The 22,448-nt window shown below is 39.1% G+C and overlaps 1 protein-coding gene across 1 annotated transcript in view; it reads left to right on the forward strand.

The window, feature by feature from the left end:
* Nucleotides 1-22,448, forward strand: part of KDM7A (lysine demethylase 7A) — a 63,702-nt gene that overhangs the window by 32,113 nt on the left and 9,141 nt on the right. The window contains exons 2-12 of the mRNA XM_081146528.1: nt 1,350-1,435; nt 5,492-5,609; nt 8,187-8,347; nt 9,900-10,041; nt 10,348-10,534; nt 11,785-11,947; nt 15,540-15,627; nt 16,905-17,011; nt 19,629-19,720; nt 20,998-21,087; nt 22,122-22,331. Coding sequence (XP_081002654.1) covers nt 1,350-1,435; nt 5,492-5,609; nt 8,187-8,347; nt 9,900-10,041; nt 10,348-10,534; nt 11,785-11,947; nt 15,540-15,627; nt 16,905-17,011; nt 19,629-19,720; nt 20,998-21,087; nt 22,122-22,331 — 1,444 coding nt within the window. The remainder of the gene's footprint in view (nt 1-1,349; nt 1,436-5,491; nt 5,610-8,186; nt 8,348-9,899; nt 10,042-10,347; nt 10,535-11,784; nt 11,948-15,539; nt 15,628-16,904; nt 17,012-19,628; nt 19,721-20,997; nt 21,088-22,121; nt 22,332-22,448) is intronic.

The raw sequence follows: 22,448 nt of genomic DNA on the forward strand, positions 1-22,448 counted from the left end.
TCATTCATTGAGTTCTTTATATATTTTTAAGTCTCACATGACATTATTTTGTTTCATGTAGTTAGTGTTCATGTAAATTTACCCACATATGTATTACTTTTTTTAGCTTTTTATTTTTCTTTTTCTTGCATCGCAGACCTCTTAGTCGTCATTTTCCTTCTGCAAGAGGTACATCCTTTGGTATTTCCTTTACTGTGGGTTAGCTGGAGGTGAGTTCTGTTTTGGGTTGTCTATGACTACTTCCTCAAATTGTGTTAGTTCTACTTTGTTTCTTTTTGAGATACAAGTTGTCGTTGTGTTTTTGTTTTATGACTTTTGGGGAGTACAAACATTTATAAAATTTTACCCTAATAAGTTACTTGGGATTGTAGCAAAACTGCTGGGGTCTTTCTTTAATAAATTGCTCCTGTTTTCAAGATGTTGTTGATAGTTTTTTTAGTCCCTAATTGGTTCCCTTAAACTTTATTTAAGTGCCACTGTCATATACTCCATGGGGTGGAGTATTCCAGGTACAGTGCCTCAAACTAATTGAACTGATTGATGAGGGCCATGAGGCCTAAAGCAGAACTGTTACCACAGTGCTCTTACCAGGTCAGTGATGTCACCCAAATTTACTAATCATCCCTAGCTGATGACAGCCATATTTTAAGGTTAGTTTGTGTCTTAGTTGTCTCGGGTTGCCATAACAAAGTACCATAAGGCTAGAAGGCCTAAACAACAGAAATTTATTTTCTTACAGTTCTGGAGGCCTGATGTTCCAGATCAAGGTCCACCAGGGTTGGTTTTTGGGAAGGTTTCTCTTCCTGGCTTGCAGACAGCTCCCTTCTTGCTTCCTACTCATATGGCCTTTCTTCTTTGTGTGTATGCAGGGAGTATGAGCTCTTTGGTGTCTCTTCTTAGAAGGACACTAATCCTGTGGGATCAAGGCCCCCACCCTATGATCTCATTCAACCTTAATTACTTCCTTAGATACCTTATCTCCAAATAAATACAGCCACACTGGAGGGTTACAGCTTCAATACATGTATTTTGGGGGGACACAAACACTAAATTCGTAACAGATGGCATTTACATAATGGTTGAGGGTCTGTCTTATGGCCAAGTAATGGCATTACTTTTGATCTCTCTCCTGCTGATGGTGAATGGCTTCTGGTGTATTTGCATATTCTCCCGCAGCTACTCAGCAGGTGTGCGGGCAAGAGGATACAGTTTACCCTTGCGTAGGTCACTGTACAAAATTTATTGGTGAGGTTGGTGTGCATGTCTCAGGTAAATTCCAACCAATCTGATATAGTTAAGTAAAGATTTTAAACTTATTTACATATTGGCTTTATTTTTCTTTACCTTAGCTGTGTTGGAGTGGAAGAACATCATGCTGTTGACATTGACCTGTATCACTGTCCCAACTGTGCAGTTCTACATGGCTCCTCCTTGAGTAAGTACTAGATGCTCACAGAAAACTGGAGTTCAGTACTTAATGTGCACCTGGTAATACTTCTGTTTCCCAAATTTGGTCATCATGTTGGGGATGAGCTGGAGTCCTGCCCCAGCTCTCCTCTGTGCTGGAAACCGGTCCCCGAGAGTCCCACCCAGAGGAGACGGAGGGTCCAGACCAGGTCTGCTGATACTGTTCTTGCTGAGCTGGCAGACCACAGGCAGGGAGCTCCCACGGCCCTGGAGGGAACCGGCAGCACATAGAAGATGATATTTAGTTTCAGCTTTTTACAAATGCTTCAGAAGAGTAGATTGAAATGTTAATTATTGTTGTACAAATGTGAGAGAGATTTTTAAAGGCTTTGGAATGTGTTATAACTACGTTTTTCCTTTAAAATTTAGACTGCAAACGAGTTTTTGTGACCATTTAACTAAAGGGAAAAACTTTAGACTTAGCCATTTTAGTCAAGATAAACACTTGAGTCAGGTATAGGTAACCCATATATACAACCCCTTTATTTTGAATGTAGCATTTTTCCTAATTTTTTTTTTTTTTTTAATTAGAAATTTTGTTCTGAGGTCATGGGCAAGTAATTTTTTAAAAGAGACTTACTAGCAACTGACTGCTCATATATTTTGTTAGAACTGTTAATGCTACGTGAATGCATTAAAATATTTCCTTGTAAAATACAGAGTATCTATTTTTCTGTTATTACGAACTATAAAATTTAAGGTTAGCGGGTTGATAGAATTGTTACATGTGTAATGGGCTAATTTCTTGTCATGAATATTTTTAAAGGTTTCTATTGTGTGTAGCACCGAAGTATATGTACTATGTCACTTGATATAATTATTAACTGAGTGTGATTCTTGAAGGAAGTAAATAATACTGGGCTATTATTTGAAGAAGAAAAGCAGAGCTAAAATTGCTAACAGTTTTAGTTTAGAATTTAAACATATAATCCCAAAATGAAAGAATTTAAATTTAATTTTTATGAAATATTAAGTGTGTTACCATGAGGCAGGATAATGTATTTAAGACACTGCTACATGTGATGTACCCTGTTTTGTTCCCTATATGATTTAATTTTTTAAAAAGCTTGTCATGCTCACTAAATCGATTTCACAATCCATAATGGATCACGACCTGCACTTTGAATAACGATGCATCAGAGAGAAGACGGTATTACCTGGCCCTTCGTGAGCTTCTTGCCCTTGAATAGCAGCTCAGGCATTGGTTATCTTCTGGGCAGAAGTCCAACTCTGAGTGCCCACAGGGAAAATGGCCAAGATCTAGTAATCTCTTTTATCTTGATTTAAGGCTCGCCTTCCCCACCCTCACCCTCTACCCCCAGCTTGGGCAATCCCCTTGGCCCCCTTCCCTCTGCTGTTAAGCCTGTCTTGCTTGCCACCCAGGGTTTCCTGTTCCTTTTGGAGTTCCCCAGGAATCCTTATTATTACAGATACCATCTAGACAGTGTAATGCCCACTTAATATGGTGAATTTAGGCTTTACCCTCTTATGGGAATTAAGAATTCTATTTGAGGACAGGTATAAAAAAAACAGGCTTACACTTAAACATATATTCTCAGTGCTTTTCAGGCACGTGCAATCCAAGCCCAGAACTCTCTCCCTTTTCCCCATGAACACTACTTACATATTTCTTCATTGGCCCCCTTCTTTAAGAGAGTCAGTTAGCTCTTGTAGTGGCTGATGTTACATGTCAAACGTGTTGGCCCAACAGGACGGTTGGAGCGTTCTGTTAACATCCTCCAAGTCAGAACATTAAAAAGGAAACCTTAGAAATCAGGAGCTTACTGGGTACCAGGCACTATGCTAAGTAAGTACTAGACCAGCATTATCTCCTTGCATTATCTCCTTTGATATTTATAACAGCGTGATGTGAGAAAAGCGATCTAATAGCTCTCACATGTAGTCATTTGGCAGAGCTGGAGTTCAAACCCATAGCTGTCCATCCCAGGCTGTTCTAATTCTTGTCTGCTCTGCAAAATGAACATTAAAACAATGTAGCATCAGAGTCACTTACCAGATGAGCAGCCTTTCCTTTCTTTCCAATAATGATGCTCACTGTTGACCAGGGCTTTGAAATAGGCTGTGTATATACACTGGTAAGAATCTGAGTTACTACCACTTTTCTGAAGGCAATTTTGCAATATGTAGCTAGTCTCTTTAAAACTTTGAGTCTTCCTTCTAGCATTTTTAGGAATTTATCTCAAGGAATTAATGGGGGAAACAGATTTATATATATGAATATTAATCCCAACTTTGAAGAAGGATTCAGGAAGAACTAAGTGCTTAAAATAAAAAGATGAGCCCTGGCCAGTTTGGCTCAATGGTTAGAGTGTTGGCCTGTGGACTAAAGGGTCCCAGGTTTGATCCCAGCCAGGGGTGCATATTGTCGATGTGTCTCTTTCACATCGATGTCCCTCCCTCCCTCTCTCTCTCCCTCTCGCCCCCTCTCCTCCTCCCTTCCTTCCACTCTCTCTGAAAAAGCAATGGGAAAAATATCCTCTGGTGAGGATTAAAAGAAAAAGAAAAAAAAGATGATTCTAATCTGATGCACCTACATCTGTATCTTAAAATAGTTCTAAGCCACCTTAAATTGCTTTTGAATATTTAATAAGGAGAAAATGGATATAATAAGAAAAGTAAGCAGAATTATGACCCCAGTTGAAAGTAAAATGGTGATATATATCTATATATACGTAAGGAAAAAAGCCTGGAATTAAATACTCTTGAATTTTAGAAGAGATTTTAAATGAGAAAAAATAGCACACAAAGGATGCCTTAATGAGATTTTCTAAGAAGGTTGCTTTATGATTCTCAATTTTTCTCATGAGATTTTTAAAAAATGGAATTTACTCTCTCCTATATTGAGGGTCTGATGGCCATAGATTACCTGGGAATCTTGTTTTGGACTCTTAGGTATGAATAAGTCCATCTGTGAATAAGCCCATCCCCACTGATTATTTAGTGTGACCTTTCCTTGTCCATGTGAGGAATCAGCACTGTTATATTATTATGGTCTCTCCAAGGTAAAGTTTGAAGTAACTTAGACTCATGGCTTGTCCCCCACCCAACATTTTCTTAGGAGAATTTCAAACATACAGGGAAAGTTGAAAGAGTATTACAGAGAGTGCCTCTAAGTCCACCATCTAGATTCTACTGTAACATTTTATGTTACTTGCTTTACCACGTATCTGTCCATGTAGCTATCTCACTATCTATTCATCTTATTTTTTGATGCATTTTAAGTAAGTTGCAGACATCAGTACCAAGCTTAAGAGTGCTTTTCAAACTTAAACATGTATATAAAACTGAAATCTTGCATCAATACCACACAGAATATATGTAGGTGGTACCACCCTGGTGGAAAGAGGAGTGAGCCCCAGAGCTCCTCCCTGGGCCCCTTCCCCATCATCGAGGGTCCTCAGCACAGCTGGAAATACACACTCACCCCTTCATTTCCACGTGGGAGAAACTGGAACATTATAGCCTGGAGCTAGGGTTAGAAGTAACCATAAAATTACTTATTCTGTGATCCCACTTGTCTTTCTCCAGTTGTGATGCGTTCACCCGCTCCTTTGTGTCAGTGTAGCAATGCTTATGAGGGGAATAAATCTTGACGTAAAAATAGCTTTCCGATGTGGGATCAAAGGCCCTATTCGGAGAGAATGATTTGGATGATCTATAAAAACCTTATTATGACCTAATGTCCTAGTGAAAATCATGATTTTAAGTAATTGTGAGATATTAATGTGTAAATATAGATCTTATAGAAGGCTTCATCTGCTAATTCGAATTCCTTGATTTAATTTAAAAATAATTATGAAATAAAAAGAGTAGATTTAAAAAAACAAGTTAATTGCCTATAGTTTCTCTATTATATAAAGTAAAATTTATTCTTCACCCTAGAAATGCAGTAAAATGTGTTTTTTATTGTACTTAATTTTTATGTCTGATTACATAATGATTAGAAAGTACATAGAATCACTGGGTACCAAATGTTTCTCTTTTTTTTAATCCAAAAATCCAGTGAAAAAGAGGAGGAACTGGCACAGGCACGACTACACAGAAATTGATGATGGTTCCAAACCAGTGCAAGCTGGAACTAGAACTTTTGTGAAGGAATTACGTTCTCGAGTCTTCCCAAGGTATGAAAACCTGTTCTGACTGACCAAAGAAAATCTAAGAATGTTACCTGATACACTGACATTATCTGAAGCAACGTTTTCAAATGTCAGGTTACAACCCATTATTATTCTCAATCAAAAAATGAAATGGAGCCCTGGCCAGGTTGCTCAGCTGGTTGGAGCATTGTCTCATACAACAAGAAGTGGTGAGTTCGATTCCCGGTCAGGGCACATACCTAGGTTTCGGGTTTGATCCCGGTCGGGGTGCATATGGGACGCAGCCAGTCGATGTGATGTTTCTCACATCGATGTTTCTCTCCCTCTCTCTCTTCCTTCCTCTCTCTAAAATCAGTTAAAAAAATGAAATGGAAAATATTGGATTATTATAAGTAATAGGACTAAATGAGCATAGTTTCACAGAATATGCATGTGTACTGGGTCACTATGTAAAAATATATTTCTTTTTAAAAAAATTTTATTTATTTTTTAATTTATCTTTATTGTAGAAAATATTACAGATGTCCCTTTTTTTCCTCATTGACCCCTTCTACCCCGGACCCACTCCCTGCCCCAACTGTGGATCCCAGTCCAAAACCGTCTGAAATACAGTCATCTAAGGCAATTGTTCCAAGTACTTGGCTCCTTACCATAGCAGCTGGTGCTTCTCTTTCACCTCACCTCACCTCACCACTCCTGTTTTCAAACTCTTTTTTTCTTATGTTGTTTTCGTATCTGCCTCTGTCCTAGGTCCACCAGAAGCACCCATACCCATTGCTCAGCCTTTCTGGTGGCAGCAGAACTAGGCTTTTTGACTTTTTAAAGATAATGGAAAGTATTTGAGTCACCTCTGACTCAAAGAGAGTCGACATTATTATACAGCATTTAATCATGCTAATTTAGATCATTCCTTACTCACTGCCTGACGTGTGTTTAAAGTAATAATGCTAATAAGCTTTTACACAAGATCATATCCAGGCTTGTTAAAGAGAGGAAGCACATTTTAAATTTAAATCACACACACGCAACCTATTTTGGAATTATTTCAGATCCTGTAACTATAAAACCCTTTTTCTTCACTGTCCTTAGGATTCCTGTCTCCCTCACCCTTCATCTTTAAACAGAAACATACAGTATAAGCAGCCACTGCTGGCTTCTAAAGGGCTACTGAGAGAAGGAAAACATTGTTAGCACAGTGGTTTCCATAGGACTTTTGTGATAGTAAAGGCCCTATTCTCCAATATTATCCCCTATCAGTCTCAAAGTAATTGGAGAAATGTTTGTTTTCCGTGGTTGCTTTGAAGCCTAGGGCCAGAGTTTTCAGCCTGGCTCTATGCGCTGGCCTCAGAGAGGCTTGTGAGTCCCCTAAAACTGTATAAAAATCTAGGGTCGATGTGGGAATGTGCATTTTTCAGGAGGAGGAGCCATAGCTTTCATTTTTTTCAAATAGGTTTGTGACCCAAAAAGTAATGTTAAAAATCCTGGCCCGGTGATTCCTGTGGCTTTGCTGCCAAAGTAGACACAGACGAGAGCAGGGTATAGAGATGATCACACATGTCCAGACTGTAATTACCACTAGTTAAAGGTCATTTAAAACCATAGTGGAGCCCAGCCGGGCGTGGCTCAGCAGTTGAGCGTCAACCTAGGATCTAGGCGATCGGGGTTCGATTCCCGGGCAGGGCACATGCCCGGGTTGCGGGCTCGATCCCCAGTTGGGGGCGTGCAGGAGGCAGCTGATCAGTGACTCTCTCATCATTGATGTTTCTGTCTCTCTCCCTCTCCTTTCTCTCTCTGAAATCAATAAAGATATGTTTAAAAAACACACAAAACCATAGTGGAGTGACGATTATTAACTGCATTACACCTTCTTGACGGGATGAACACAGAAGCGTATAACAGGCCATCACTCTCCTATTTTAAGACTTGGCGTTAAGTCTTTTGAGATTCTTTTCTACATAAATAATATTTAAGACATTTATATAGATAGATGTATGGATGTAATATGCATCTAAGTTTTAAAAAATAAAGAGTTGCTATGCATATTGTATGACTTGATTTTTTATTCTGTAGATATTTTTCCATATGCATACAAAAATTTATATCACTACTTAACTGCTGTGTAGTATGCAGCAGTGTGTATGTACACTGTGATTTACTTAACCTTCCCCTAATGATGTATGTTTAGTTTGTCTTGAAAGTATTGAGTGGCTTCTGATCCTGTTAATTCTCTTAAATTCAACCACTCATTATGACTAATTGTAAGCATCCTATTATCTTTTCTACCGTAGTTTACGTGAACATTTACATACTGAAATACATATTTTACTATAAACTAATTTGTTTTTATCTCTCGTTATAGTTAAGGCATTTTATATAATATATATAATATCTATTTTCAATTATATGTGTTGTAGTAATTATGAATTTTACTTTAAAAGGAGCATTATAAAAAAAATTTGTTCTAAAAGGAGAATTAGATGTGAGCAGTTGAGAACCACTGATATAGATAGATAATCAGATAGGATGTGAATCAGCCCATTTCCAGAGGTATTTTTAAACTGAACTTTGCAAAGATGACAGTCTGCTCTTTGCCTTCCTTAGTGCCGATGAGATCATTGTGAAGATGCACGGAAGCCAGCTGACGCAGAGGTACCTGGAGAAACACGGCTTTGAAGTTCCTATCATGGTCCCCAAGTTAGATGACCTAGGACTCAGGCTCCCTGCAGCTACTTTTTCTGTTATGGATGTGGAACGTCATGTAGGTACGAGCTTGATTCCTTTAAGTACTTGGGAAAAACACGGTAAAAGTAAAAATGATATTGTCTTAGCTGCAGATACTGGGGAAAAGACAGTGGAAAATTGGGTTGGGTCTAGGCCTCTAGCATTCAGGGGCAAGATCTCTGGACCCCGCTTCAGTGGCCTTCTGCTGCCTAGAGAGAGGCCGTGCAAAAGAAGAGATATTTTCAAACCTGTTTTTATATTTATGACTTGGTGATATTGCCATTGAATGATGTCTGGACCTAATTTGTTATTTTGAAGCCCAGAAAGGCATAGGAAGCAAGGGGAAAATCACTCATCTAGTGCAGTACTGTTGCCATTTTTAGTCCTTTTCTTTATTCTTAGCATAGTGTTTGTAGATAAAGCCGACTACATGCAGATCTCATCCCTCGTCAGTGAGAGACAGGGATTACCTGAGGGCAGATCTCAGATCTGCCTTGATCAAAGCCTCGCATCCCTTACAGTGCTTTATCCCCTGCGCATGAAATACCTGAGAACTCGTCCTTTCATTGAGCCTTTGGTTTGACCGTTCCTGTGATAACTGTTTTCACAGAGGAAATTCAGTTAAATGGCGTGACTCCCATTCAGATGATTTGGAGTATTTGATAGATTAGGGGACGAGGCTGAGGTTTAACCTGACCCCGTTTGCCGAGGCAGCCCTGAAAAACGAACATCGTAATGCAAGTAGAGGGGGAAATGTTCAAGCTATTTGATGGCCAACTTTTAGTATCACAGAGCCCTTCTGTTAATAGAATTGTCTTGCCTCCTAAGTATAAAATAAAGTCTACTGGGCAATACTTTTTAACTTGCATAAAGTTACATTAAAATTTAAAAATGTCATTTACTTGTTTTCTATTTCAGATTGGTTAAGTATTGCTGTATTTTGAATTCTGTCTTGTCCTGTAGGACATTGTAAACTGATTAGGCTTCCTAGGGTGACGATACAGTGGTCTGCAAGCAATACCCCTGGTTTTACAGGAAATTTGTAAATTAATCCCTATCAGAACTCATTTACAGGCACTAATATGAACTGATTTTTGCTTCCTAACCACTAATATTTCCTTGAAGCAGAATATTAGAAGAGAAGACACTACAGGCAAGCAGAAATTGTCCTAGTTCGCTTGTTTCCCAATGACTGATCAGTTTTTCAAAATTATAGAATGTTAGGTGTTTCAGAGGTGAAAGGGAAAAGTCAGCCCCCCCTCATTTTGTACATGAGGAAATGAAATCCAGAGCATGTGGCAGTTTCTACAGTCTAATGCATTTTTGTCTTTACGAGCTGCACATAGAGATCACTGGTGTATAGAAAGCTTTGTAAACATACAAGTTTTTACACTCAAAGTTAATTATGCAGTTCTGTCTTAATTGCAAATTGCTTTCTTTCCTTCAAAAACCATCCCCCTTTTCAGAAATTCCAGTTGGACTTAAAAATTAAGGCTGTAGGAGGACTCTTTGTCTAGGCTCTATATTTTTGGTTAGGGCGTCTATTGATGTAATTTTTAAGCCCAATAATAAGACTATAATTTTTCTCTGCAGGTGGTGACAAAGTGATAGATGTCATTGATGTGGCAAGGCAGGCAGACAGCAAAATGACACTTCACAATTATGTTAAGTACTTCATGAATCCTAACAGACCAAAAGTGTTAAATGTGATCAGCCTTGAATTTTCAGATACAAAGTGAGTAGTTCTGGACATTTTGGGTTAGCCTTCTGAGTGTTAGCTAAATGTAGTTAAATGATCAATTTATTTTAGTAAGAAGCATAATTGCTACTTCTTAAGTGGTCTAGTGGTTGCAAGGTTGTAAATTTTGCTTTGGCACGCTCAGACAATATTTAGAAATACAATGAGTTTTAAATTTTAAGTATTGTTGTTAACCTTGAGTTCCAGTTACTCTCTTGGTTTGGGTTGAGATGGGAACTGCCATTTTAAGAAGTTTTAATTTGCATGATGTGGGTGGGTGTGTCTGTGTTTGTTTTTTTAAAGGATGTCTGAATTGGTGGAGGTCCCTGACATAGCCCGAAAACTTTCCTGGGTGGAAAATTATTGGCCAGATGACTCAGTTTTTCCCAAGCCCTTTGTTCAGAAATACTGCTTAATGGGAGTTCAAGACAGCTACACAGATTTCCACATTGACTTTGGTGGAACTTCAGTTTGGTACCATGTCCTCTGGGTAAGATTGGGGTATTTCCTTGTTTTCTTACTGATAAAAACACATAGTCCTGTTTCTCCAGGGGTGCATTCATTTGCTGTAAATGACATTGGTAAAGAGGAAAATATTTGTACTTTTTAAGATGGACCTACCACTTTACCTTTAAGCATTGTGATTTTTTAATCCCAGGTAAAAGAGGAGCTGTGAGTTCTTAATTTATATTTAGATTTTTGAGATTTTTTACCACGATCTTATAAGTTGGTCTCTTGTAGCCTTTTGTCTCTTCCCCCTAGTCAGTTATCACTTAATCCCTGTATCAATTCCTAAGAAGGAGCGAAATTACAGTAATAATAATTGCTTCTGACCTTAAAGTTAGGCTAGGACAGCTAGTTGAATAAGTCAGGAAGAGCTATAAAATACTAATTCTTCTTGGCAGCTTATATGCACCTTCTTTATCTAGAACTGTGCTATTCAATACAGTAGCCACTAGCCACATGTGGCTAAATTTTAAATAATTAAAATGAAATATAATTTAAAATTCAGTTCCTCATTTGCATTAAAATTTAGTTCCTCAAATGCTCATTAGCCATACGTGGCTTATGACTATTGTACTGGATATAAAACATTTCCATCATCATAAGACAGCCTGTTGGACAGTGTTGACCTAGAACCAAATCTTCATCTATATTAAATGCTTGCATGCTCAGAGAATATTTAGAAATACAATGAGTTTTAAACTTTTAAGTATTGTTGTTAACCTTGTTGCGCATCAGCAATGCTCTGTCCTGTAGTATGTGACTCTATGTCCTTGAACTCTGTTTTCTTTTCTCCATGACAAGCAAAGGGTTAGTTCATTAAAGGAAGCTGATTTGTAGGTCTTTAAGAATAATCATTATATTATAGATATTAGGAGAAAGGACAAAGTTTGCAGAACTGATTCTCTGGGGTCTGTTAACATGTTATTTACCTCTGTACCTTGAAAATGAGGTCAGTAGGACGTTTGTGATACTTTTACTCTCCTCTCTCGTGACTGTTTCTCCAATGCTAGTTTTTTGACTCCTTGTCATATTTTGGAGGGGAGCTTTAGCTCCTGTGAAGATGCTTAAGGGCAGTCTCTAATGGTCAGGTATGTGAAATATGTCTTTTTATGCCTAAAAAATCTGATAATTATCTTATTTAATGTAGGTCATTGTATTGGGAAATTGCGTCAATGTAAGCCATCTTAAGAATGGCTTTTTCTTGTCAATAACAGTGTGATTACTTCCATTTAGGGTGAGAAGATTTTTTATTTGATAAAGCCAACTGATGAAAATTTGGCACTCTATGAATCTTGGAGTTCATCTGTGACCCAGAGTGAGGTGTTCTTTGGAGATAAGGTGGATAAATGCTATAAATGTGTGGTAAAGCAGGGACATACCTTATTTGTTCCTACAGGTAAGGTTTTAATCCCACTCCCCACCCCCCCACTCCCCATTGTTGATACTCGGTCACAGGGAGTCAGCTTTTGATGAGAAACTCTGGCTTGAACATGTTTGGAAAGTAGCTTTGCACAGCCTGAGATCCTGGATTTTCACTTTTTGCCCTTTAGAGGGCTTCCCTTATAGTTGGGACTTGTTTTCTTATGGTGTTTTGTGTCATTTTCCTTCATTTTGATTTTGTTTAGATAAAGTTCACATACTGTAATACTCACCCTTTTAAGGTGTACACGTTAGTGGTCTTTACATTTGATCTCAGCCAAGAGTCCGAGAAGTGATCAAGTCAGTGGTTTTTCATAGATTAACAAGGTGGTGCAGCCTTACTGCCATCTAATTCTAATTTCATCACCTCAGAAAGGAGCCCCGTCAGTCAGCGGCCACATCTCCATTCCCCCTCCTTTGAGCCCCTGACAGCCACTGATGAACTTACGTTTCGATTCTGTGGATTTGCCTGGCTTAGACATTTCATACGTATATGTAGAATATGTGGCCTTTGTATCTAGCTTCTTTAATTAGCATAGTGTTTACTAGGCTCATCCTTGAAGCATGTACTTTATTACATTTAATGGCTGGCTGACCTTCCATTGTGCAGATAAGCCACATTTCATTTGTCCCTTCATTAGTTGAAGGGCATTTGGGTTGTCTCCACCTTTTGGCTGTTATGCCTTGTGCTGCTTTGAACATGTGTGTAAAAGCTTTTGTGTGAGGTATTTCGTTTCCCTTGGTTATATACCTAGTCTGGAATTGCTGGGCCATATGGTTGAACGACATTTAGCTTTTTGAGGAACTGCCAAACCGTCTTCCAAATGGCTGCACCATTTTACACTCCCCCCAGCAAGGTACAGTGTGTTCCATTTCTCCATATCCTCACCAGTACTGTGATTAGCTTTTTTGTTTTTGCCACTTTAGTGGGTGTGTAGTGGTGACCTCTCACTGTTTGGTCTGCACTTCCTTAACAAGTAATGGTGCTAAGCGTTTTTCTCGTGCTTATTGGCCACTTGAATATCTCTTTGGAGAAATGTCTATCGAAATCCTTTGCCCATTTTTAAGTTGGGTTATTTATCTTTTAATTGTTGAGTTGTAAGCACTCTTTGTATATTCTGTATATTAGACCCTTATCAGACGTATAATTTGCAAATATTTTCTCCCATTGTGTGGGTTGTCTTTTTACATTTTTGATAATGTCCTCTGCACAGAATTTTAAATTTTGATAAAGTTCCCTTCAGCTTTAACTGGCCAGCTCTGTGTTGCTATGATGGGCTGAGCCAGCAGTAAGACTCTGGGCTATTGTCCTGGGACAGTTAAGAGCATGTTTTGAGGGACCCGAGGAAGGAACTGAGTACCAGCGTTAGTTGTAGCTCAAGTATATGTATCAAACGTGTCATTTTGAGACAAATGGAATGCAGGGCTCTCCAGGCCAGGATTTAGAATTGTGTTAGTCTGATTTGAGTGACCGTAAAGGCTGCAGAGTTCACAGGGATTTGTTACCACAAGCCCTGCCTTGTTGTTTTGCTTTCAGTGTATGTAATAATAAATAAATATGTATTGATTAAATGAATAAGTGCCTAGAACTACCAGAATTTATGAATCTAGATAAATATCATTATTTTCATTGTGAATGGGCTAAGCTCCTCCCTTAAATTTTCTTCCCAGTGCTCCCTTTTATAACAAACATTTGGTTATGTCCTCTTCAAAATCTTGAATTCAAATTCATTGATGCTATAACCTCCTACACCAATTATTTAAAAAAATTGATGTAATGGCCTAACTAGAATATAAAGAAGATATTAAAAAGTAATTTATAATGAATTACTTTTTCAAAATGTGCTTGCTTAGGCGCAGCAGCCTTAAAGACTAAACAAAATAGTTCCATGCATAGGTCAGCAAAACCAGTACAGGTGTACGATTGGAAACTCAGTTTCTATAGCGATGTTGTATATGAATGGTTCTTAAAGTTCATTGAGCATCAGTCACCTGGAGGGCTTATTAAAGCGCAGATTGCTGGGCCTCATCCCCAGCACACGATTCAGTCGGTCTGGGATGAGGCCTGGGAATTTGCCTTCTAACAAGTTCCTGACTGATGCTGATGCTGCTGGTCTGAGACATGGAGAACCACTGCTATAGGCATTGCAGTTTTTTCCAAGGTAGTTGGCAACTGATAAACTTCCAAACAAAGTACAGTTTCCTTCAATTTACAGAGTAGTTGTATTCCTGGGAAATTATGCCAAAACCATGCAAAAATTACTTTGTTTACGTATATAATGGAGTTATAGTTTTTAGGCTTGGACAGTTCATGGCAGACTTTGTACTAAATGAATGCCCAGCAGAAATTCCTAAGTCCTGAGTAATGTAGTGCACTTTCTTACTGTGTGCAACTGGCCTGCATTTTGCACCCCTGGCTCCCACTCATGAAATGACAGTAGTGCCTCCTGAGCTTTGTGACAATCAAAAGAAGCCCCCAGACTTTCCCAACACCCTCTGTAGGCAGTATGTCTCTTTGAGAACCACTGATCCATAGGATTTGTAGCTGACAGACTTCTAATATGTGATTTCAGGGTCAAGCTCCAGGCTTTGTGCCTCTTGAGCACACAAATGGGCACTGCTTGAAAGTCAGTCTTTGAGGAGTTTTGTGATCTTGTGTCACAGCACAGTGAGGGATCAAAAGATGAAAAATACAAAGAAAATGGAACCTACTTTAACAGCTAATTTTTGTATGCAAATGTATTTGTATATGTTTATTTATACTTACATGAAGTCTATGTTTAGTCTGTGGACATTTCTTTTAAAAGCTCAGCGTCATCTCTTAGACATGTTTCTCATTTTGAAAATATTTTTATGGGAAAATAAGAAATCATTTTGATTGCCAACATTTATATTTATGGGACCTAAGCCCTCCATAATGAAATGTGGGTGATCTACCTTTTCCTCCATAGAGGCAGGTATCCGGTCGCATGCCACTGAGCCTTCTGTGCTTACTCTCGAGGGCACTCATTTCAGATACTGGGGACTGAAGTGCTCAGCCAGTCTCGGTGTTCATGGAAAGGAAATGTGCTTGCCTTATTCTAACCAAATTTGACTTGTCTTGGAGTAAAATCTTTAAAATAAAGTTGGATTTTTAAAAAAAATACTAGAACAGCAACAACCACAAAAACCTTCACCTATTTTGTACCATGATTTTGTCTAATTGGATCAGTGTATTTGTTTCGTCAAAATCAGCATGAGCCTGGCATATAATATAGGCCTTCAATAAATATAGGGTGTCCCCCCAAAATGTATACACACACTTTGAATAATTATAAAAGCAGTGTTATTAAACTACATTTTATTTTCAAAATTGAGCTATCAGCTGTTAAAGCGTGTATACATTTTTGGGGCACATCTGTATTTGAATGAACGAATCTGTAGATTTTATAGACATTAACTTTTCTAGTGCTGGAGTATGAAGTAAACTGATGTTGATATTTTAAGTTTCTTATTTCACAGGTAGATATTGCATTTGTTTGCTTTAAGTATTGAGAAATCACGGATTTATAAACTTTTAACCCTTTCAGGGTGGATTCATGCTGTGCTCACTTCTCAGGATTGTATGGCTTTCGGGGGGAACTTCCTGCACAACCTTAATATTGGCATGCAGCTCAGGTTGGTGTTACAGTATCTAAAGGATCTTTTGTCCTTTGTTAAGTAGGAAATTATTCCAGTTTCAAAAAACTAAATTCAACACATATTTTAATTGAGATCTCATGGAGATAGGCCCTGAGAAATTATTAAGAATAGGAACTTTGAACAAAAGCATTATCTTAAAATTTTGTCAGGAGAACACCTTGATTCATTTCAAATCTAAAATTAAAATAATAATATGTTCAATTTAAGACAAAATATCTCCCCAAATTTCAAAGTTCTGTAAAAATGTAAGGACTCTCTTCTGGCTGTTTTAACAATGAGGGAAATGAACTAAGTCCAGTCGGACTCAGGTGTGACTATGGTGCTGGGGAAGCACCCTGAGTCTGGATGGCTGTCAGAGCACCTCCTCTGATTTGACTGTGGGGGAAGGGTTAACAGCTCCTTCCCTTTCTGTGTGAGAATTTGACCTTTTGCTAACTCTGTGCCCCTGGTAGCCTGATGAGAGGAGAATATTACTAAGCAGCACTTCTTATGGTGCACTGACTGCTGGTTGACAAACATCAGGACTGGGATCACTAGAGTACCCAGTAGGAAGCTGTGTGTTTGGGCTTCCCTGAGCGTGGTGACTCCTGTAGCTTGGCTTGCCTTGCCTCTGGGGAGCCCTGGATGCTATGTGCCTGTGGAGTTATTACAGGAAGCACTGGCTCTTCTTTACCAGGCATGAAGCTGTAAGCCAGGACAGCTCCACACTACTACCAGGTGTGAATCTTGTTACTTTATACCTGGGCTGTCCCCGGAGGAAAAGGGGCTCCTGGCTGTGTGGACTGCTGCAAGGACTCCCTCAGAAGACAAGCACTGTGGCAGCTGTGGTTCCTGTCTCCTCCCCTTGACCAGCGCCAAGTGTGGTCTTGAGCTTGAGTGCTTAGTAGAAACTAAAGAAAACCTGAGTGGTTGTTGCAGTGTCCAGCACATGGAGTTGACTTGTAAACATATTGTCTTATTTATTTTAGCACAACCCTTGTGAAATTCCTTCTGTTAAGACTGGGATAAAAATCCCAAGGTGTGATCTTTTTGAAGGGCAGTGCAGTTCTTCAGTATACTGTCAAATTTGTTAAGGTCAGACCTGGATAAGATCACAATTCAGTAGTATCCAAATGTTGTATTAAGTAAAATGCAGTACTTGATTGGTCTTACATGTCAGGCCTGCTTATTTTATTTTCCTTAAGTTGATTGCCTTTATTTAGCTTTGAAATGCTAATATTAATATTAAATTTCTTCAAATTATATTTATTCAGGTGTTATGAGATGGAGAAAAGGCTAAAAACACCAGATCTTTTCAAATTCCCTTTCTTTGAAGCCATATGTTGGTTTGTAGCCAAAAACTTGCTGGAAACCCTAAAAGGTAATTAATAATTTGTCCATCTTATTGTGTGATATGATGCATGATGTTTGTAAGTTCACTAAAAGCCACTGATAGACCCTTTTTCAGTATGGTGTCCCTATTTTGTTTTTTTAAATGTATGATTACCCCTGCCAAGAACCTTTTGAGCAAATTAGAGTCTCACGTCCATAACCTTAAAAAGCAAATGTATGAGGAGTTGCATCAGAACAGGTAATGTTGAAAACGTTCATTTCACCTGGGACTCAGTGGCCTGCCTGCAAACACTGTTAGGCATGTAAAAGTGCCTCACTTGCAAAATGCAGTTTAAGCCAAGAGACTGTTATGTAACATGTGTTCCCAAATATTTGCTTTTAAAACACAAGGGCATAATTTTCGTGTCCTGAGAGAAACAGGTAGTGCCTGTGCCATTGCTGTTATGCCCATTAGGTTGGCCAGTACAAGGCACCTGTTAGCACAAACCAACTGTCAGGCTCTGAGGAAAAATGTTTGTCTTTTTTTGGGGTGGGGTGGGGGTGTTTGTTATCCTTTCATTTGAACTTGAAAGCTACCTTTTTTATGTGGAATTTCAGATTTGGTGTCTTTTGGTTTAATAACCTTTGAGCTATCAGGTTGGAAACTGAATATCATTTTTCCTTTTACTCATTTTTTTTTTTTTTGCTTTTCATGCATTTGTGTCCTTGAGAATACCATTCATCTGGTTTTGTGTTGTCTAACTTGTCCAATCCATTTGCAAATAGTGCTACTGTTATAATTTACTCCCAGAAGAAGCAGATTAAACAATAAAGTCTATCCTAAAGATTTGTTCCTTTTTCCATTTAAAAGTTACACAAGAAGAAAAGGTGAAATGAAAAGAAACAACCAATAACTTGCTTCCCAGGGTAGTATGTAGAGAATTAAACGATAAAACTTCTTTTGGTTTCTTTGCTCAAAAGAAGAAGGGCTTGTTCTCTTTGGGAGGAAAGCGGAATAACCCATCCCACACCTGGTGCGGGTCAGCGCGCTGTCCTGCCGGTGGCGCAGGCGTCTGATGGCGGGAGCAGCCGTGGGTCAGGAGGAACAGGTGCTCTCTGCCCAAGACCAGTCTCTACTCCAGAAACACCTCCTTATCCTGGGTCCCTGGCTATTCCATGTTTTCAGGTGTTTTTCGTGGCTGCAGGGGTGTCACAATGGATCATAGAGTTGCCATCTATAGTTTCCAGTAAAATTCCAGACTTTAAAGTTCATAGTCTCCTATCCAAGTAGAAGCCTAGACAAGTAGGAACACTTTTAAATACTTATAAAAACATTTATAGATGTTTTTGTTTTCTGGAAATAAAACCCAGTAACTGAACCCTCCAGATTAGAGATTGGCAATTCAGTACTCAGTAAAGTCAGAGCACTTTTACCGTCTTGTCCTATCTTGATAGTGTACACATGCGCACACTGCTCCCTGGGGTGATGCTTTTCCCTAATGTCTACGAGGGGCTCATCAAGCAGCTTTTTAGAACAAATGAAGAGTCTATCTGAAAGACAAAAATCTTGCTGTTCTTGCAGTCACAAGCAGCAGATTGCTTAGTCTTTGAATGATTTAGTCTTTGTTTTAGGCCATTGAGAGTTCAGAACTGTTGAAGTCTGATCGAAAACATAACCCTATACATTAAAGTTAAAAAAAAAAGTTACTGTGAAAAGGATATTTGCAGGTCAGACTTTAAAGTGTTTTCATTTCATCTGCCAGATCAGTACAGGATACCTGGCAATACTAGTGTGTCAGTCCAGTCCACTGAAGATAGAGCCAAGGGACCCTTCTCCCAGTGCCACATCCTGGGCATTCGTCCTGTTACCTCGTGTTATATTGGCCTTTCATCCCTGACCTTTTAACTTTCCATGTGGCCTGTCATTTGGCAGCTCTCAGACTGTTACAGGCTTATATGATGGGTTATGAGGGTGGGCTGTATGAAACTCTTAACTGAATTGTGTCAGTAATAATAAAACAGTGAACAAATTTGGGGTTTATGTAAGTAAATTAGCTACAGGGAAGAAGTGAAATCTTTCACTTTTGCTTCAACCTGCCTGAGTTGTAGACCACATCTAATGCATTTTATATGAGTTTTAGATAATCGATTTGGTTAAAAAACCCAGAAGAGACACTTGTGGGTGTGGGTTTGTATTTACCTTTACAGTAGTGAAGCATTTCATGCCCATAGTCAAGTGTATGGATCACACACTGCATACACATACTCTCTCGTGCAGTGTAAAGAATTACAAGGCGAGCAGGACAGCCTTGCCAGGACCATACTCATGCCCCTTGCTTTCCCCGGTGTACCTCCTCCTTCCCTTCAAGAGAGAACCACTATCCTGACTTTCGTGATAACCCTTTTCTTCTGCTTTGTCACCTGTGTCACAAACTAAAATAGTTTAATTTTGTACATTTTAGATGTCATATGACATTGTTTTGTGACCCGTCTCTTACTCAGCATTATGTTTGTGAGCTTTCTTTTAACTTGAGCATTTAGTAGTACAGTATTCTTAATTTGGAAGTCACACGCAGCTTGATATTTGATGGTTACTGAAAATCTAAAGTTAGTCCCTTGATCTTCAGAACACTGAACTCTTTTTCCTGCCTCCTCTATCCCCACAGAGCTGCGAGAAGATGGTTTCCAGCCTCAGACTTACCTGGTGCAGGGCGTGAAAGCTCTGCATACTGCTTTAAAAGTGTGGATGAAAAAAGAAGTAAGTGGTTTTCTTTGGTGAAATCATTGTTATTTTCTGTATGGTAAGATTGGGAGAGCAGAGTCCTCGGGCTGTGAGGCACAAGTGGCCGCAGTAGAGGGCCTAGGAATCATGCTTTAAATACAGCCTGCGTCTATGATACGGTAGACACAAATGTACTGGTTTATGTTTCTATGAGAATCAAGTACCTCAGTACTTCTTTAAGCTTGAAAAGAAAGTACGGTGGCACCTCAGTTTTCAAATGGGATCCGTTCCGGAAGACTGTCCAAGTTCTGAAATGTTCGGAAACCAAGGGATCCACAGCCGACAGCTGGAAGCCCTCAGTGGAAGCCGTGGGGCATGTTCGACTTCCGAGGCGTGTTCGAAACTCGAAGTATTTACTCCGGGTTTACGGCGTTTGTAACCCGAAATGTTCTTTCACGGAGACGTTCGAAAACCGAGGCACCGCTGTGAATCGTGTAGCGAGGGTGTTGACTAAGAAATGAACATGCAGATGAAGAATAGTAATGAATAACTGAGCTCTCAGAGTGTGCTGACCACTGTGCTGAGTCTTTATAGCCATAAACTAATTCAGTCCTCAGCAGCTGTGTGAGGTCTGGGTGCTGCTGTCAGCCCCGTTTACGCGTGGGGAAGCTGAGGTTCAAGGAGTTTAAATAACTTGCCGGAGAGAACTGGTGGAGCTACGACTTAAATCCAGATCTCTGTGACTGCAAAGCCCATGCTCTTTCCCTCTGCTAGACTTAGGTAAAAATGAAAGAAAGGAGGTTGGGGTTCAAGTAGGAGCTTTCCATTTTCCCTAAGATGCGGTCTAGTTGTTTGCATTTGAATCCCACCTCCTCCAAGAGGTCATCCCCGATTTCCATTTGGAATTGGCATGCCCTTCTCTTATGATTACGTAGCACATTTTTTGCGCCAGTAGACTCAGATTATTTCAGGGCCTGTGTTGGCTCTTACAAATCCTTATATATTATGAATTAAATGTTAGTATTAATTAGTTACTTTACTGATTATAGTAGTAGTTATAAGTAGAGTAGGCTTTGAGGTCTAGAGTACAAGGGTACTCAATATAAAGTCCATCTTTAATTCAATCTAAGAGGATTTTATAAATCAGGATCTTCATAGAAGGTACCACTACGTGAACTCTGAGACCTGGCTTATTAGCATTTAGCTGTGCCTATAAGATCTGGAGAACCCCAAAATTGGTTTAATAAATTAGTTTTTTACATATTAAAATGTAAGTAACATTGGTTGTTTTGTCTTTGATATTCCAAATACAGCTTGTATCCGAACATGCCTTTGAAATTCCAGACAATGTTAGACCTGGACATCTTATTAAAGAACTTTCTAAAGTAATTCGAGCAATAGAGGTAAGAGTAGAAACTGTCGTCTAAATTCTTGGTTATTATCTGCTTTGAGAAGCAAGTGGCTCTACCACCACACTACAAACATCTGAAAGCTCTTATGCACTTAAAAAAATGGAATGAGCTTAGTCTTAGAAACAGTCTTGGGTTCCCAGGTTCCTAAAGTCCTAGAGAGAAAGTTAGAGGGTTGTGTCATAATGAAGTCATAAGGAAGCAGTTACCAGGTTACTTCAGGTTACTCCAAAAATAAAAAATACAGACTTAAAAACCTTTCAGATCAAGTTCATTTCAGCTGTGCAGAGGTGAGTGCATGTTTAGTAATTAGAAAATGAGAGGAAAGGTGAAGGAGAGTGAGCAGCGCTAGGGGAAGCTGGGTCGGAAAGAGGGAAGGTATTGGTAGGTGGGGCCAGGAGAGCCACTCAATTGGAAATATTAGAACAAGTTGGTTAGGCAAATGCCCTTTGATAAAAGCCCACAAAATCTGAGATTAGTTGTTTAATTCATCAATTAGGAGCTATTTTAGGTATTAAAGAAAAGAGGTTTTAATTAAAGTAATTATTCAAGAAGATGGTTCTATTAGTGTCTGGCTTGAACTGAAAGGAAGAGTAGATTTTCATGCTATGCTTATAGAATTTTAATTTTTCAAAACTACACAGATGTGTGACTTTGCTTTAAAAAGCAGTATTGATTTATGCAACAACCTGTGTGAAAGAATGTACATCATAGGAAAGAACTGGAAGCTGCCTAACTAACTCCCAGTAACTTTTAGGTCAGTAAATCATGCTGTAGATATACACTGGATGGAATACTACACAGCCTTTAAAATGATATTGAAAATCAAGGCAATATGTTCACAGTATATTATGTGGGGGAGAAAAGGAGATAAAGGTCTCAGCAAGCTGTTTATCTTATGATGTGGTCTTTTTGTGTACATAATTGAATGGAATGACTTTTGCTTTCTAAAATACTTTTATGGCAGATGCTTATTCAGGTATGAATGTAGCCTTGTTGTGAAACTCCTTTGATTTGTGTTCTTGAAGGAGGAGAGCGGCAAGCCAGTGAAATCTCAGGGAATCCCTACTGTGTGTCCAGCTTCACGGTCCTCGCATGAAGCAACTTCCCCGTACCTTTCCCGACGAAAGATGAGGAAACTCCGAGATCATAGCATCCGAACTCCTTCTAACCTGGACATCCTAGAGCTCCACACGCGGGAGGTCCTCAGGAGATTAGAGATGTGTCCATGGGAAGAGGCAAGTACTATGTTCCAGGATTGCAAAGGGAGACTTGGTTGTTCCTTAAAGCTCTTTAACAGGACACTAAAAGGAGAACAGCCGGCCATTCTTGTTGTCTGACCTCCCGTTAGCATT

The sequence above is a fragment of the Miniopterus schreibersii genome (genome assembly GCF_964146895.1).
Source record: "Miniopterus schreibersii genome assembly, chromosome: 9".
NCBI lineage: Eukaryota > Metazoa > Chordata > Mammalia > Chiroptera > Miniopteridae > Miniopterus > Miniopterus schreibersii.